Here is a 12,062-nt window from a genome sequence, read left to right on the forward strand (position 1 = left end):
TCAGGTTTCTCTCTGGTGTAACACTAGACGCCATGTTGGAATTTAGTTCCATTTTTCCAACACATTATTCCAAAGAGCTGGTACCACTGGGTGCCATAGAATTTATATGGCAGTTTGGTGGCCCTGCTACGTTGTATTATGTGGTGTTGTACGTCGTGGCAATACTCTAGCCGGGAAACGAAACTTTCCTAAAGGAAAGTATACGTTCGCGCGTACACGAAGAAAGAAACAATTTCTTGAAACGATTTTTGTCATAAATGTCATGTTAGCTCGTTGTGAATGTCAGGCACAATGAGCTTCTCGAGTGACGAAGTCAATTTTTTGGTTTACCGATATCTTCAGGAATCGGGTATGTGTAAAAAGATGTCTATTATATGTAAATGGGACGTGATCTTTCTTTTTGTCTTTGTGTATATATTTGTTTCTTTCTTTTTCTTTACACATATCTATTCACCTATCTCTCTCGAATGACACGCGTGTATTTAAAACCAACTTTTCGAAATTTGAATATTGCCGAAATATTGTATCTCAAAGAGATACTTTAGTTTCGAACTTTTCTGAATCTAGTGTTTTTGGCCGCGTTAGCGGTGATTTCATTTTTATACTTTGATTGTTTTTTTTTTTATTTTATACCTTGTATTTGTTTCTTGCAGGATTTCAACATTCTGCGTATACATTTGGCATAGAGTCTCATATATCACAAAGTAACATTAATGGAGCTTTGGTACCACCAGCAGCACTTTTATCAATACTACAGAAAGGATTACAATACACTGAAGCAGAAATTTCCATTGGTGAAGATGGTACAGAACAAAGAATGGTTGAGTCTCTATCACTTATTGATGCTGTTATGCCTGATGTTGTGGCATCGCGACAGAATCAAATTAATCAACAGAAACAACAATTAAAATCCGAAGGTCAAGATACAAATGGCGAAGAAGGTAATTTGCTCAAGTTAAAATTATACATAGTACATGTTGCACACAGGTAAATATATATATAAAATATATGAAGATAGAGATAAAAGCAAGTAGAAGATATTGTTGATAACAAGGGCCTGGTTTACCCTGATTTGAAAAAAAGTGAAAGTTTTTCAGATTTCCTTATAACCCAGGCAAATTAAAACAGGACAGCCATAAATTACAGACATATTATAAGTTATATAGATTGTTACTTTAGAGGTGTAGCAATAAAAATACATATTTTTGTGACACAGAAATATGATTATTACAACTACAAAAGTGACAAGAGATATAATTCATTATTTAAATATGTCTGTCATTCAGTGGCGCACATCATTTTTCTTTGTAATACAGGAACATTTAGAAACAAAAAAAAAAAGCTTTATACTTTTTAGAATGTTTCTGAAATATTTGCATTTTCTAATGATTTAATCAAAATATGTTATTCTCTTAGTTGCTACATCTAACGAAGGCGTAAATAATACCGAGAGAGGTGGAGAGAGAGGAACAGAGATGGAAGTTGATGATTCAACAAGCGGAGGAAATGCTGGTGCCAACACCAGTGCTGTGGAAATTCCAGCAAGTAAAGCCACCAAGTTGCGTGGACACGAGTCTGAAGTTTTTATATGTGCGTGGAATCCTACAACAGATCTTTTAGCATCTGGATCAGGGGATAGCACTGCTCGAATATGGGATATGTCTGATAATTCGCAAGCACCTAATCAGTTAGTACTGCGCCATTGTATTCAGAAAGGAGGTACTGAGGTTCCGAGCAATAAAGATGTTACATCGTTAGATTGGAAGGTACAGCTATACGAGGGCTTTGCATTACTTTTATTTATTTTTTTTTTTTCTACATGGCAATACGCGTGTACTTCGAACTTTTTATAGTGTGATGGCACGTTACTCGCAACTGGCAGTTACGATGGATACGCACGTATTTGGACAACTGATGGGAGACTTGCATCTACTTTGGGTCAGCATAAAGGACCAATTTTTGCATTAAAATGGAACAAACGTGGCAACTATATTCTGAGCGCTGGTGTTGATAAAACGACCATCATTTGGGACGCCGAGAGCGGACAATGTACACAACAGTTTAGTTTCCATTGCGCACCTGCTTTGGATGTAGACTGGCAAACAAACACATCGTTCGCTAGTTGTTCCACGGATCAATGTATACATGTATGCAAACTGAACGTGGACAAACCGATCAAGAGCTTCCAAGGACACACCGTGCGTATATGTGATTGAAAAAAATATTGTAAGTTAATTAGAGATACGAATCTTTTTATTCTTGTTTTTTTTTTTTCCTACATTTTGCAGAATGAAGTAAATGCAATCAAATGGGATCCCCAAGGAAATTTGTTGGCCAGTTGTTCGGACGATATGAGTCTGAAAATTTGGTCAATGAAGCAGGATTCTTGGGTACATGATCTTCAGGCACATAGTAAAGAAATTTACACTATTAAGTGGTCACCAACTGGTCCGGGAACGCACAATCCAAATATGAATCTAACGTTAGCTAGCGCTTCATTCGATTCCACTGTTAGATTGTGGGACGTTGAAAGAGGCGTTTGTATACACACACTTACAAAACATACCGAACCAGTATACAGCGTGGCATTTAGCCCTGATGGCAAGTTCCTAGCCAGTGGTAGTTTTGATAAATGTGTTCACATCTGGTCAACTCAGGTATGTATTTCCGCTTTTATCCTCAATGTAAGGTTAAATAGAATCAAATTAATCAATTTTTTCTTGTGTTTTCAATAGAGCGGACAGTTGGTGCATAGTTATAAGGGCACTGGGGGCATTTTTGAAGTTTGTTGGAATAGTCGAGGTGATAAAGTCGGCGCGTCGGCATCCGACGGCAGTGTATTTGTACTCGATCTTCGTAAACTATGATTAATTTTATATTATAGAATATATCTTTCATTCAATCGACGATTTTGCTATGAAATAATTTACTCAAAATTTACATTAGCAGCTCGGTTTTTATTTAGATTCTGTCATGTACTTTTGCAACATATAATACTGTCATAAGCAGAAAAGATTCATTTATCAATGATTTTACAAATAAACGATTGAATATTATACTATATCAGCAATTAACAAACAGTAACATTTGCAATTTTCGTTGCAGTAAAGTACAAAAAGAGTGACCTGTTTTTACTACAATGAAAGTTGAAGTTTAGTTATTAAGATATTTGATATATAGACTGATAGAGATTTCATAAGATTTCGTACAAGAATATCTTTGAGTATATATTTGGATATTAATTAGTCTAGCTTTTGCACTCGAGTTTTTTTTCAAAAACATGCAATTTATAATTTTGACAAAAGTTTTCTTGTTATCGAGTTCAAACTTCGTTTGATCGTTTGAGCTGTTAATACGTCGAATTTCAGGTTTGCTGAATGGTTTGATTTGCGTAAAAAATAATATATTTTGCCTCTTGGTACATATGAGCTTTAAAATTAAATGACTTATTTTTAAAAGAAAGTTTATAGAGATTGCATCGTTTGTTTTTTTTCAAAATTACGCTCGAGTAAACCTGTATTTAAAAAAATAATATATATATATATATATATATATATATATTTAATGTACTTTTTGTACAGAATAACAATTTGTTTGATACAGTTTTTTTATACTCACAAGTGGAAACTACCAGGATTTAATGTCTCCTCCGATGTATTTGGTGCAGTGTTTTGGATGTTACAATGTTTATATTTTCCCAACTATCTTGACAAATGAAATGTTTCTGCCTTCACTAGAGTCTTCATCAGTCATTGTGACATAAAAAAAGAACTATTACAATTGTTGATGTAGATTATTGTGTAACATATTTTGAAGAAAAAACTTTATTTTTATAAATATTCCTGTGTATATTTTTAGATTCAGACTTGTTGAAAGAAAATTACCATATAATTATTATTTTCTCTATATATATATTACATACGTATAATATATATTATATATATATAATACTATATATAATAGGTACATATACATGTAATACGTATGCATACGTATATATTCTACATATATGTATGTTATTATTTTAGATATACATATATTATGTAGATTATGGAAAAAACAGTTGAAAAAAAAAAACAATCCTTTGAACCTGCACGCAATATGTTTTTGGACATTGTAGTCATTCGCCTGGATAAATCCTGATTGTAGTTCTTCTTGTCGGGAAAAAAAAACGGAAAAAAGTGGATTTTTGTGACACATTGCTTTTTTTTGTACTAAAATCGATTAAATTTGAAAATAAAAGAGCTGTAAAGTCATCATAACGCTTGCATGCATTTTAGCGTAAAAAAAAGCCTTGTGATACAACAGACAGATGTAATTTATAAATTTATAATGTTAGCGTATATAGTATATAAACATATGTGTAAAAAAATAAAATGATTTTTAAAGAAAAATTATGATTGAAGTTGCAAGGAGAGAGAGAGGAAAAGTATTACGCTGTTTTCTATTTACCAGAAAGTTTTCTATCACCAACATGCAATTCAATGCTTTTGATCGGCGCGCATTAATAAAACTAAAGTAATGTATAAAACTAACTAAAATACAGAAAGAAATTATTATTTTTTGTTTAATTATGTTTTTTTTTTTATAAAGAAATAGTTATTCGTTCGTTTTTACAAACTTTACTTAACATATATATGTACATATATCAAAGAACAGTAAAAAAAAATGGAAATCCTAATGTATATGACAATATCTTCTATGTTGTACTTAATTTCTCATTTCTTTTTCTCTTATACTATTAGATAATTAATTAGTATAAAATATACGTAAAAAAAATGAACAAGAAAAAAAAATAATTCGAAACATTTCGACGTGAGTTTTAGGAAGAGTACTACATAACAAGCTCAGACAAAAGAAACGCTTTAACATTCGTAAAATATGTAGGATATACATTTCTGGATTTTGTTTTTTTTTTTTTTTTTTTTACAAGATTTGTTACTTATGTTCGGATATTTGCGGATAATTTTTAATTATGCAGAAAACAGACTCATTTAGAGCTAAAAAACTACAGGTGTACATGAACGTCTTACGTATTCAACCTTTCGACGCTAATGAATATACGCAAAAGCAATAATTTATACAATGTACTTATACAATGAATATACTTGTGTGTGTTTGTAGCTGGGATGTGTAATCAACTTATGTCCGCATTTTTCGCAAATGCGAGTACTGACAAAACATACATAACTACAAAATAAAAATTGAGTGGTAGATATTCTCTACAAGGGAATTTACTTAAAATCACAACGAGTAATACTGCTTCGTTACGTATCCTTCTCCGTCTTTCTGAAGAAGTTGGGTACAAGAATGAAACTGATTAAAAACTTTCAATAGAATTCAATACAATGTTCTTTTATAGTATTATACAATAAATCTATCAAACATCGTCGCGGCTTTTTGAACAATCGCGTCTCTTGTTTTTTCCTCTTTCCATTTTTCGAGACAAAAACAAAACGAGAATATCTAAAAACCGTTAAAATTAATAAAAGTAAAAAGTCGAACACTTTCATGTATATACTACGAAACATTCCGGTTATTACCAACTTCTTTAGCGAAAAGCGTGCTTGCGCTATTTGCCAATTTTACAATTTTTAACATTTGCTCGTTACTTGTTAAGATTTTGTTAAGATACTTGTTAAGATTTTGTTTCAAATGGGTTTGAGTCGAGAGAATAAATTTTCGATGAAACAACTTAAGAACGATTACACAATCGACCGAAAGTCAACACATAGCGCAGAGCTAAGATATCAGGGATTTATGAAATCTTTCTTCGCAGGCCAAGAGACGCGGTTACAACAGATGAAGTTCGTTAGCCCGCATCTGAAAAATTAACATTATTGTTATACTTATTTTGAAGACAAGTATGTTCATGCATTTGCAAAGCGAATTATTAAATTAAGTTTTAAATTAATTAATTTATTAATATATTTATATTAATATATTAATATATTTAATCGCGACTAATCGCGTGAACTCTTTTAACTCATCGATGTGAAAAATAGATAAAAGTAAATTAAAGCAAAGCGGTTCGTACTTTGGACAACCGATCTTCCTGCGATCCGCGATACAATGGTTCGTCCTCGCTCATCCATTCGATTCTGTTAAATGCCGCACTTCGATTGCGACTGGTCTTCGAGTCGGATCTTACAGTTCTATTGGCTCCTGACACATAATCGGAATCCGATCTCTTGCCAATATCTTCGAGAATACGACGATTCTGATCGATCTGTCGCTGATTCTGCAGAGCCTCCATACGAGCCAATTCCAGCATAACTCTCTGTCTCAGCACGTCCAAGTTGTTCACTATTGATAGAGATCCGATTCTCTTGGAGCGCATCACGTCTAATCCGAAATCATTCGAGCTCAGCATGTCGTTCTACGAATAAACAAACACACATTTGTCGCGTTAATTTTTCTGACATTTATGTAATTCTTATCAATTTTTTATGATCTTATTTAAATTCGGTTGTTGCTCTCGCAAAAAAAATCGAGAATGAAATACGAAAAGCAAAAAAAAGAAAGGAGAGAACGTTTTCTCATTTGCATTCCTGACTTGCGCACTCTTACGAAATGTTTTGCGGATTATTGTTACTCTTCCCGTTATATACTAATATCAAATCGTATACTATATTTTTTTTTTCCATTTAAACAGATGGAATATATATATTTATATATCTCGCGTACGTTATCCGCAACACTGTGAGATCCAGGTTTCTAGTTGATTATATAAACTTCATCCGATTCAAAATACAACCTGCTTGTAAACCAAGCGGTTTGATAAGGACACACGTCGTGTTGCTTTCCGCACAACATAATAGTCCTCGAGCATTGCTGTTTCGCAACGCAAACGCGATTTCCATGTGCTTTATGCACTTAGACCATATCGACAGTTTATTGACGATACTCTCCTATTTTAGCAGCGCCTTCATTTTACTTATACACACCCGAATGTTATATTAAGCTCTATCGAGTTCATTAAAAGTTGAACAACTTATATTTAAATGCGATAATCAATATACATATATATATATATATCACAAAAACCGTTTTACCTGACAATATACGATTATAATTACCGCAAAAACTTTATCAACAGATATAATACGCATCATAAAAAAGCTTTTTATATGCAAATACATCGCTGTAATAAATGGTAAAAATTACGGAAAGATAACGGCGCGTGACTTGTAGACATAAAATAGATGGATATTTCCCCAACGTGTTATTAATTAGATAATAGTAGATTTACAAAATAAATTGTCGTAAATTATTCACTGTCATCCACGGGAAATAATACCTCTACTTCTGGTCGTCTTTGATCCAGCAGGAGAAAAATTTTCGGACGATCGTCTGACATGCTGGTCTTTCTTTCGTACGACGACAGAGGAGCGGAACCCACCAGGATTATCGTCGACATTGTCAGAATGCCAAATAACATCGTGCCGAATGAATTAATAATGTTCATAATCAAATATCTGAAACAGACACACAGAGAGACACGTATATATAAGCAACAACGACACGAGAAGTGAAAAGAAAAAGCGAAAAGATTTGTTGCACAAAAAAAATTGTTATTTCTTTTCGCAATTTTTATGATAATACTTAGCAATTCTAACGAATCCGATGATATTGAGAAAATTACATAAAATTGCAAGTAATGTTCAATGAAAAGATAGAGGTGATTCCGTTTCCTGAGAAACGTATATAAGAGAAAATCGTCGTCGTGTCCTCGCCGTTATCATTGTCGTTATCGTCATCGTCGAGATTTATTAACACCGAGGGTTTAATTTGTCGTTCGTAATTTAAAAGAGCTCTACCGCGCGTTCCCGCTTTTCAATTACGCCGCGCGAGAGAGTCGGCCGGCGACTGGAATTTCACGCAGCTCGATTTTAGTTCTGTTCCCTTTTACTACAATCTTTTCTTCTTCTCGTGACATTGTGTCGGTGTCTTCATTTGAAGTGTTAATTAATACCCGAACAAATTAATGTCTTGGTCTAGGCGGAGAAACGAAACGTTCCGTTATCAAACGCATCGCAAACCAGTGACCTGTGACTTTTAATTAAGCAGATTAAACGATTAATAGACAACGCGGACATGAAAAAGAGACACGAAAAGAGTAAAATCAATTTAATGGAATACATGTTGCGCGTTTTTTCCTCTTTCTCTCTTCTCGTGTTTCTTTTCTACCTGTTTTTTTTTTCGTGCCAAAAATATTTTTTTGACCAAGAGATAATCTTGTTACGCGTCAAAGTGCGGAATATTCTTGAAAAATGAAATGATAAAGATTCGAGTTTTTTTATTTTGAGGAAAGATCAATCATCGAATCTCTCGGAGAATTATCGATAATAATTACACTTCCTCGTTATGTGAACACCGATTACTTGACGCAAATTTACCACGAATCCGTCCTATAACGCGTCTGGAAAATCAGTTAGTCGATCACGCAAACAATCTATGCGGTTATTAACAATGCAATATGCCGCTACGCAACAGTTTGATTGTATTCCCTTTCTTGGAACGTGCGCGAGCACGGATTTCGTCAAGTTATAAAACAATAAATTGTCTGTGTATTCGTTAAATTAACGTCTTGCGAAGAGATCAGAACCCTAACACCATACATGTGTCTTTTAATTTTTCAAGTACGAGTGATTTCAGTGTATAATAAAAAAATAATAGATCGTTATATTTTTGCCGAAAGAGAAACATTTTTGCAGTAGCATGAATCCGATAATAAATTTTCATAACGAGACATAGAAATTTAAAAATACATCAGAATTAAAATTATAAAAAATTTACATAAAAAAAAAAAAACATGAGCAAATTTCATACTTTAACTTTAATTCAAAGAACGCACGCGCAGTTTTTTCTTATCGATGGAAAGTCGTGCTGCACAAGAAGAAAAAAACGCGTAACAGAAATCATTGAAATTACAAGTAGAAATTACCGTTGCGCGTGTGTGCGTGAGCAATGAAAATTCTCAAACTAATATTCGCATTCATGAGACGCTGTCGTATACATGGAACGTGTTTCACACTGTCATACCTCGAGCGGAATCAAAGATCCTCTTGAGTATCGTTTCGCGAGACCACTTCTGGTTTGATGCAATATTATTCCCAGCAGGATGTCATATCAAAGTCTTCCTTTGTGACCGATGTTAGACAACTCAGGTGAACTCTCGGATATTTACGTAAATCGCACTTTCAACAAGCAAGGACACGAACAGTCCAGAAATGACGCATTAAATATCAGAAAATTTTATTGTTTAAGAGAAATGGCCTTCTCTCTCAACGTACATTAAAATAAAAAGTCCCCGATAAAATATCTGCAAAAGAGCAATAATAAGGTAAAAAAATCAATTATGAAATGGAACAAATCATATAGAAAAAAAATGTTTTGCAAAAAATAACGTATATAATACAAAATGGATAATTAAGATGTAAATGTAAATGTATAGAATAAGTGCTAAGTACTGATGTACTTTTTATTAGAATGTGTATGTGCGGAAGAAAATAAATATTGTTTCTCATGAGAATATTTCTGTTGTATATATATTGGGAAAAGTTTTGAAGTCTGTACAACGCAAATCTCACTTTGCAGAATTTTCTCAAGTTACGCGGATATATCGTCTAAACCATCAAAAGTTTGATTAAACAATAAGGTAGATAACAGCAGATCTCCCATAAGTTTCACTCTTCTAATAAATTTATTTCTTAACGCTTCATTTTACAGAGCGAACATAATAAGGAATAAAGAAGCAAATTTATAACAAGTTTATATTTTTCTTTCGCGCAATAAATAAATTTTATACGTTTTCGTTACCACGCGCGCACAACTGGTTTTTATTTGCGAACAATCGATATTTTACGATAATATTATTTCTTTCGCGTAAATTACAGAATAACACAACTCGGTGTTCTCCTGGTGGAATAAAAAAAAAAAAAATCCAAAAGTAAAAAATTACACGGTAAAATAAGGAGGTAAAATTATTTTCTATCTGGGAATAGAAATTTTGACAAAAACAAAATAATGCCGCATGCGTAAAAATATCGCGTGTATATATGTTTCACCTTTTAAATTCAATGATTAATTCATCGAATGGGAACCGCGCGTGCATCATATACACGTTTATGTATCACCGTATACAAAATGTCGACACCGTATTCAATAATGCAATTAAGTATCAAATTAATTGATAATATCATTTAACATTGGTCAGTAGATATTAGTTACTTAGCCGATGAGCGCTCTCTTTGCTGCCGTTATATTAGAGAGCATATATTTTTACGATATACGCACTGCATATGCATGAAAGTTGATAAAAGTACACATTACATCAATTTCTGTGATAGTAGTCTTATATTTATGTACTCGTTCATGCCCCGATCTCCTGTCGGCGGTGCATATCGTGCGGAGGAATATGCATGAGGAGACTACGGCGACAGTTTAATCAAAACGAATCTAACAATATGGCAGACATGCGGGGTATATAATAGTGAATAATAGCGGATATACCTAGTGCAGCTCTGTTTCTCTTCCCCGAATATAAGTTACGCGCGTTCTCTCTCTCTCTCTCTCTCTCTATCTCGCAAGTTTTACGTAAACAGCATTAACATGCAAGCTGAATAGCTATGCGAATATTTCTGGCTCATGATCAGCGTTAATAATTATATCTACATATTTATGAATCACGCCTGTGGCGCAATTAATTGCCGAATTGTTCCAGGCTCGATAATTGGATTTGTATGCGTAGGAAGAAAGAAATCGGTGCCGCGCGCGTTGTGTCCGCACGTTACGTACATGTTGTTTACAAACCGTGTGTGTGTGTGTAGATTATAAAATCATTTTTAAAAATGCAAGGACGTTAATAATGCACTGTACTGTTAAATGCAATCGGACAAAACGGACGAGTTTTTTTCATTCATCGATTTCTAATAAATTGATGAATATTAAAGAAAAAAAACATCTGCCTTTCGCGTTGCCCCGCGTTGTTGACTTGTCTGTTAAATATCAAGCGAGACATGTGAATAAATAAAATTCTTTTTATTTATCTTTTCATTCACATTTGAAGTGCGCACTGTTTTGTTTCTCGTATCTGCGATCGAAGTAAAAGGCTCGAGTGACACAACGGAGGAGCAATCGTTAAAAACACTTACTTTTAAAATTCGCGAAACTTTCACGTAGATGAAGAGTCGATCTCTTTGAAGAGCTCCCGGAGAGTTAGTTTTCTTCTGATAATTCTTTACCGAAGAAGCGCGAAGGGGAAGCACAAAGTTTCTTCCTGCGTTGACAATTCTCCGGAACGTGAGAAAAACAGTGGTACGGCGCGACGGTAACTCCGGCTTGATCCGGTCGATGTTACGTGCGATGTTACCGTCTAAATTAACGAAAAAGAATATAAAAAAACCTGAGAGGTGACAGCACACTCGGTTCTCGCAGTGATGACAGTCGAAATGACAAATGATGACGGTTAAGTTACCAAAAAAATAATAATAATAAAAAAAAAAAAAAAAAAAAACCACGACGTACCTTCAAACGAATGCGTGGCACACCGGAGATCCTCACCGTTCGGAGAACTAACGACGTCTGACGTCGATGCCTCGGTGTGACGGTGGTTTTATAGCCAATCCTAGGTGCCCGTCGACGGGGCTCTCTTCTACTGGACCTGCCTTCTTGCGCTTACGTATCTACGTCAGGGCTGCGAAACCCTTGGCCCTGTCGACTGATTTGTCCCCGTTCAAGTACCTTCTACTCTTCGACCGACATCACCCTCTCTCGCGTCGCCCTTTTGCCGCCGTAGGTCCGGGCGACCGGAGAGAGTTGATCTCGCAACCGGAGGGAGGGAGTGGAAAACGAACGTGCAATCTCGTTTATCGATGCGTGCGTTCGCGCTTTTAGACACCCTCCTCTCTGTGCAAGTTTTTCTCTCCAGCGTAATTATAAGGGATGGAATCTGCTCTCTAGTTTTTTTTTTTTTTTTTTTTTTTTTTTTTTTTTGAAAAAGAGCGGGATTTTTTCCTTTTACTTCATTACGTCCGTTGTCGCGTTTGCTTTTATTTTCG

The 12,062-nt window shown here is 34.4% G+C and overlaps 2 protein-coding genes across 5 annotated transcripts; one reads left to right on the forward strand and one right to left on the reverse strand.

Moving 5' to 3' along the window:
- Positions 1 to 105: 105 nt before the first annotated feature.
- On the forward strand, positions 106 to 3,464 carry LOC109854527 (F-box-like/WD repeat-containing protein TBL1XR1). Its single transcript, XM_020427701.1, has 6 exons — positions 106 to 349; positions 654 to 941; positions 1,417 to 1,766; positions 1,854 to 2,198; positions 2,289 to 2,657; positions 2,736 to 3,464. The coding sequence occupies exons 1-6, from the start codon at positions 280 to 282 to the stop codon at positions 2,865 to 2,867; spliced, it is 1,554 nt and encodes a 517-aa protein (XP_020283290.1). The 5' UTR covers positions 106 to 279; the 3' UTR covers positions 2,868 to 3,464.
- A 1,342-nt stretch (positions 3,465 to 4,806) lies between these two features.
- LOC109854543 (diuretic hormone 44) lies at positions 4,807 to 11,647 on the reverse strand. Of its 4 annotated transcripts, XM_020427728.1 has the most exons (6): positions 11,530 to 11,647; positions 11,157 to 11,377; positions 9,046 to 9,325; positions 7,301 to 7,478; positions 6,038 to 6,379; positions 4,807 to 5,823 (listed from the first exon to the last, which is right to left on the reverse strand). In XM_020427728.1, the coding sequence occupies exons 4-6, from the start codon at positions 7,466 to 7,468 to the stop codon at positions 5,794 to 5,796; spliced, it is 540 nt and encodes a 179-aa protein (XP_020283317.1). In that variant the 5' UTR covers positions 7,469 to 7,478; positions 9,046 to 9,325; positions 11,157 to 11,377; positions 11,530 to 11,647; the 3' UTR covers positions 4,807 to 5,793. The 4 variants fall into 4 exon arrangements, with proteins under 4 accessions (XP_020283317.1, XP_020283320.1, XP_020283318.1 ...); XM_020427731.1 differs by lacking the exon at positions 11,157 to 11,377; XM_020427729.1 differs by lacking the exon at positions 9,046 to 9,325.
- Positions 11,648 to 12,062: the final 415 nt, after the last annotated feature.

The sequence above is a fragment of the Pseudomyrmex gracilis genome, unplaced genomic scaffold (genome assembly GCF_002006095.1).
Source record: "Pseudomyrmex gracilis isolate BER0280 unplaced genomic scaffold, ASM200609v1 scaffold_69, whole genome shotgun sequence".
Lineage (NCBI taxonomy): Eukaryota > Metazoa > Arthropoda > Insecta > Hymenoptera > Formicidae > Pseudomyrmex > Pseudomyrmex gracilis.

Coding starts and splice junctions, on each gene's coding strand:
- LOC109854527 (XM_020427701.1), top strand. CDS start 280: ATGTCAGGCACAATGAGCTTCTCGAGTGACGAAGTCAATTTTTTGGTT. Junction 942..1,416: donor AGATACAAATGGCGAAGAAG/GTAATTTGCTCA, acceptor TTATTCTCTTAG/TTGCTACATCTAACGAAGGC. Junction 1,767..1,853: donor TTACATCGTTAGATTGGAAG/GTACAGCTATAC, acceptor AACTTTTTATAG/TGTGATGGCACGTTACTCGC.
- LOC109854543 (XM_020427732.1), bottom strand. CDS start 7,468: ATGAACATTATTAATTCATTCGGCACGATGTTATTTGGCATTCTGACA. Junction 6,380..7,300: donor AAAGACGACCAGAAGTAGAG/GTATTATTTCCC, acceptor GTTTATTCGTAG/AACGACATGCTGAGCTCGAA. Junction 5,824..6,037: donor AGGAAGATCGGTTGTCCAAA/GTACGAACCGCT, acceptor TTAATTTTTCAG/ATGCGGGCTAACGAACTTCA.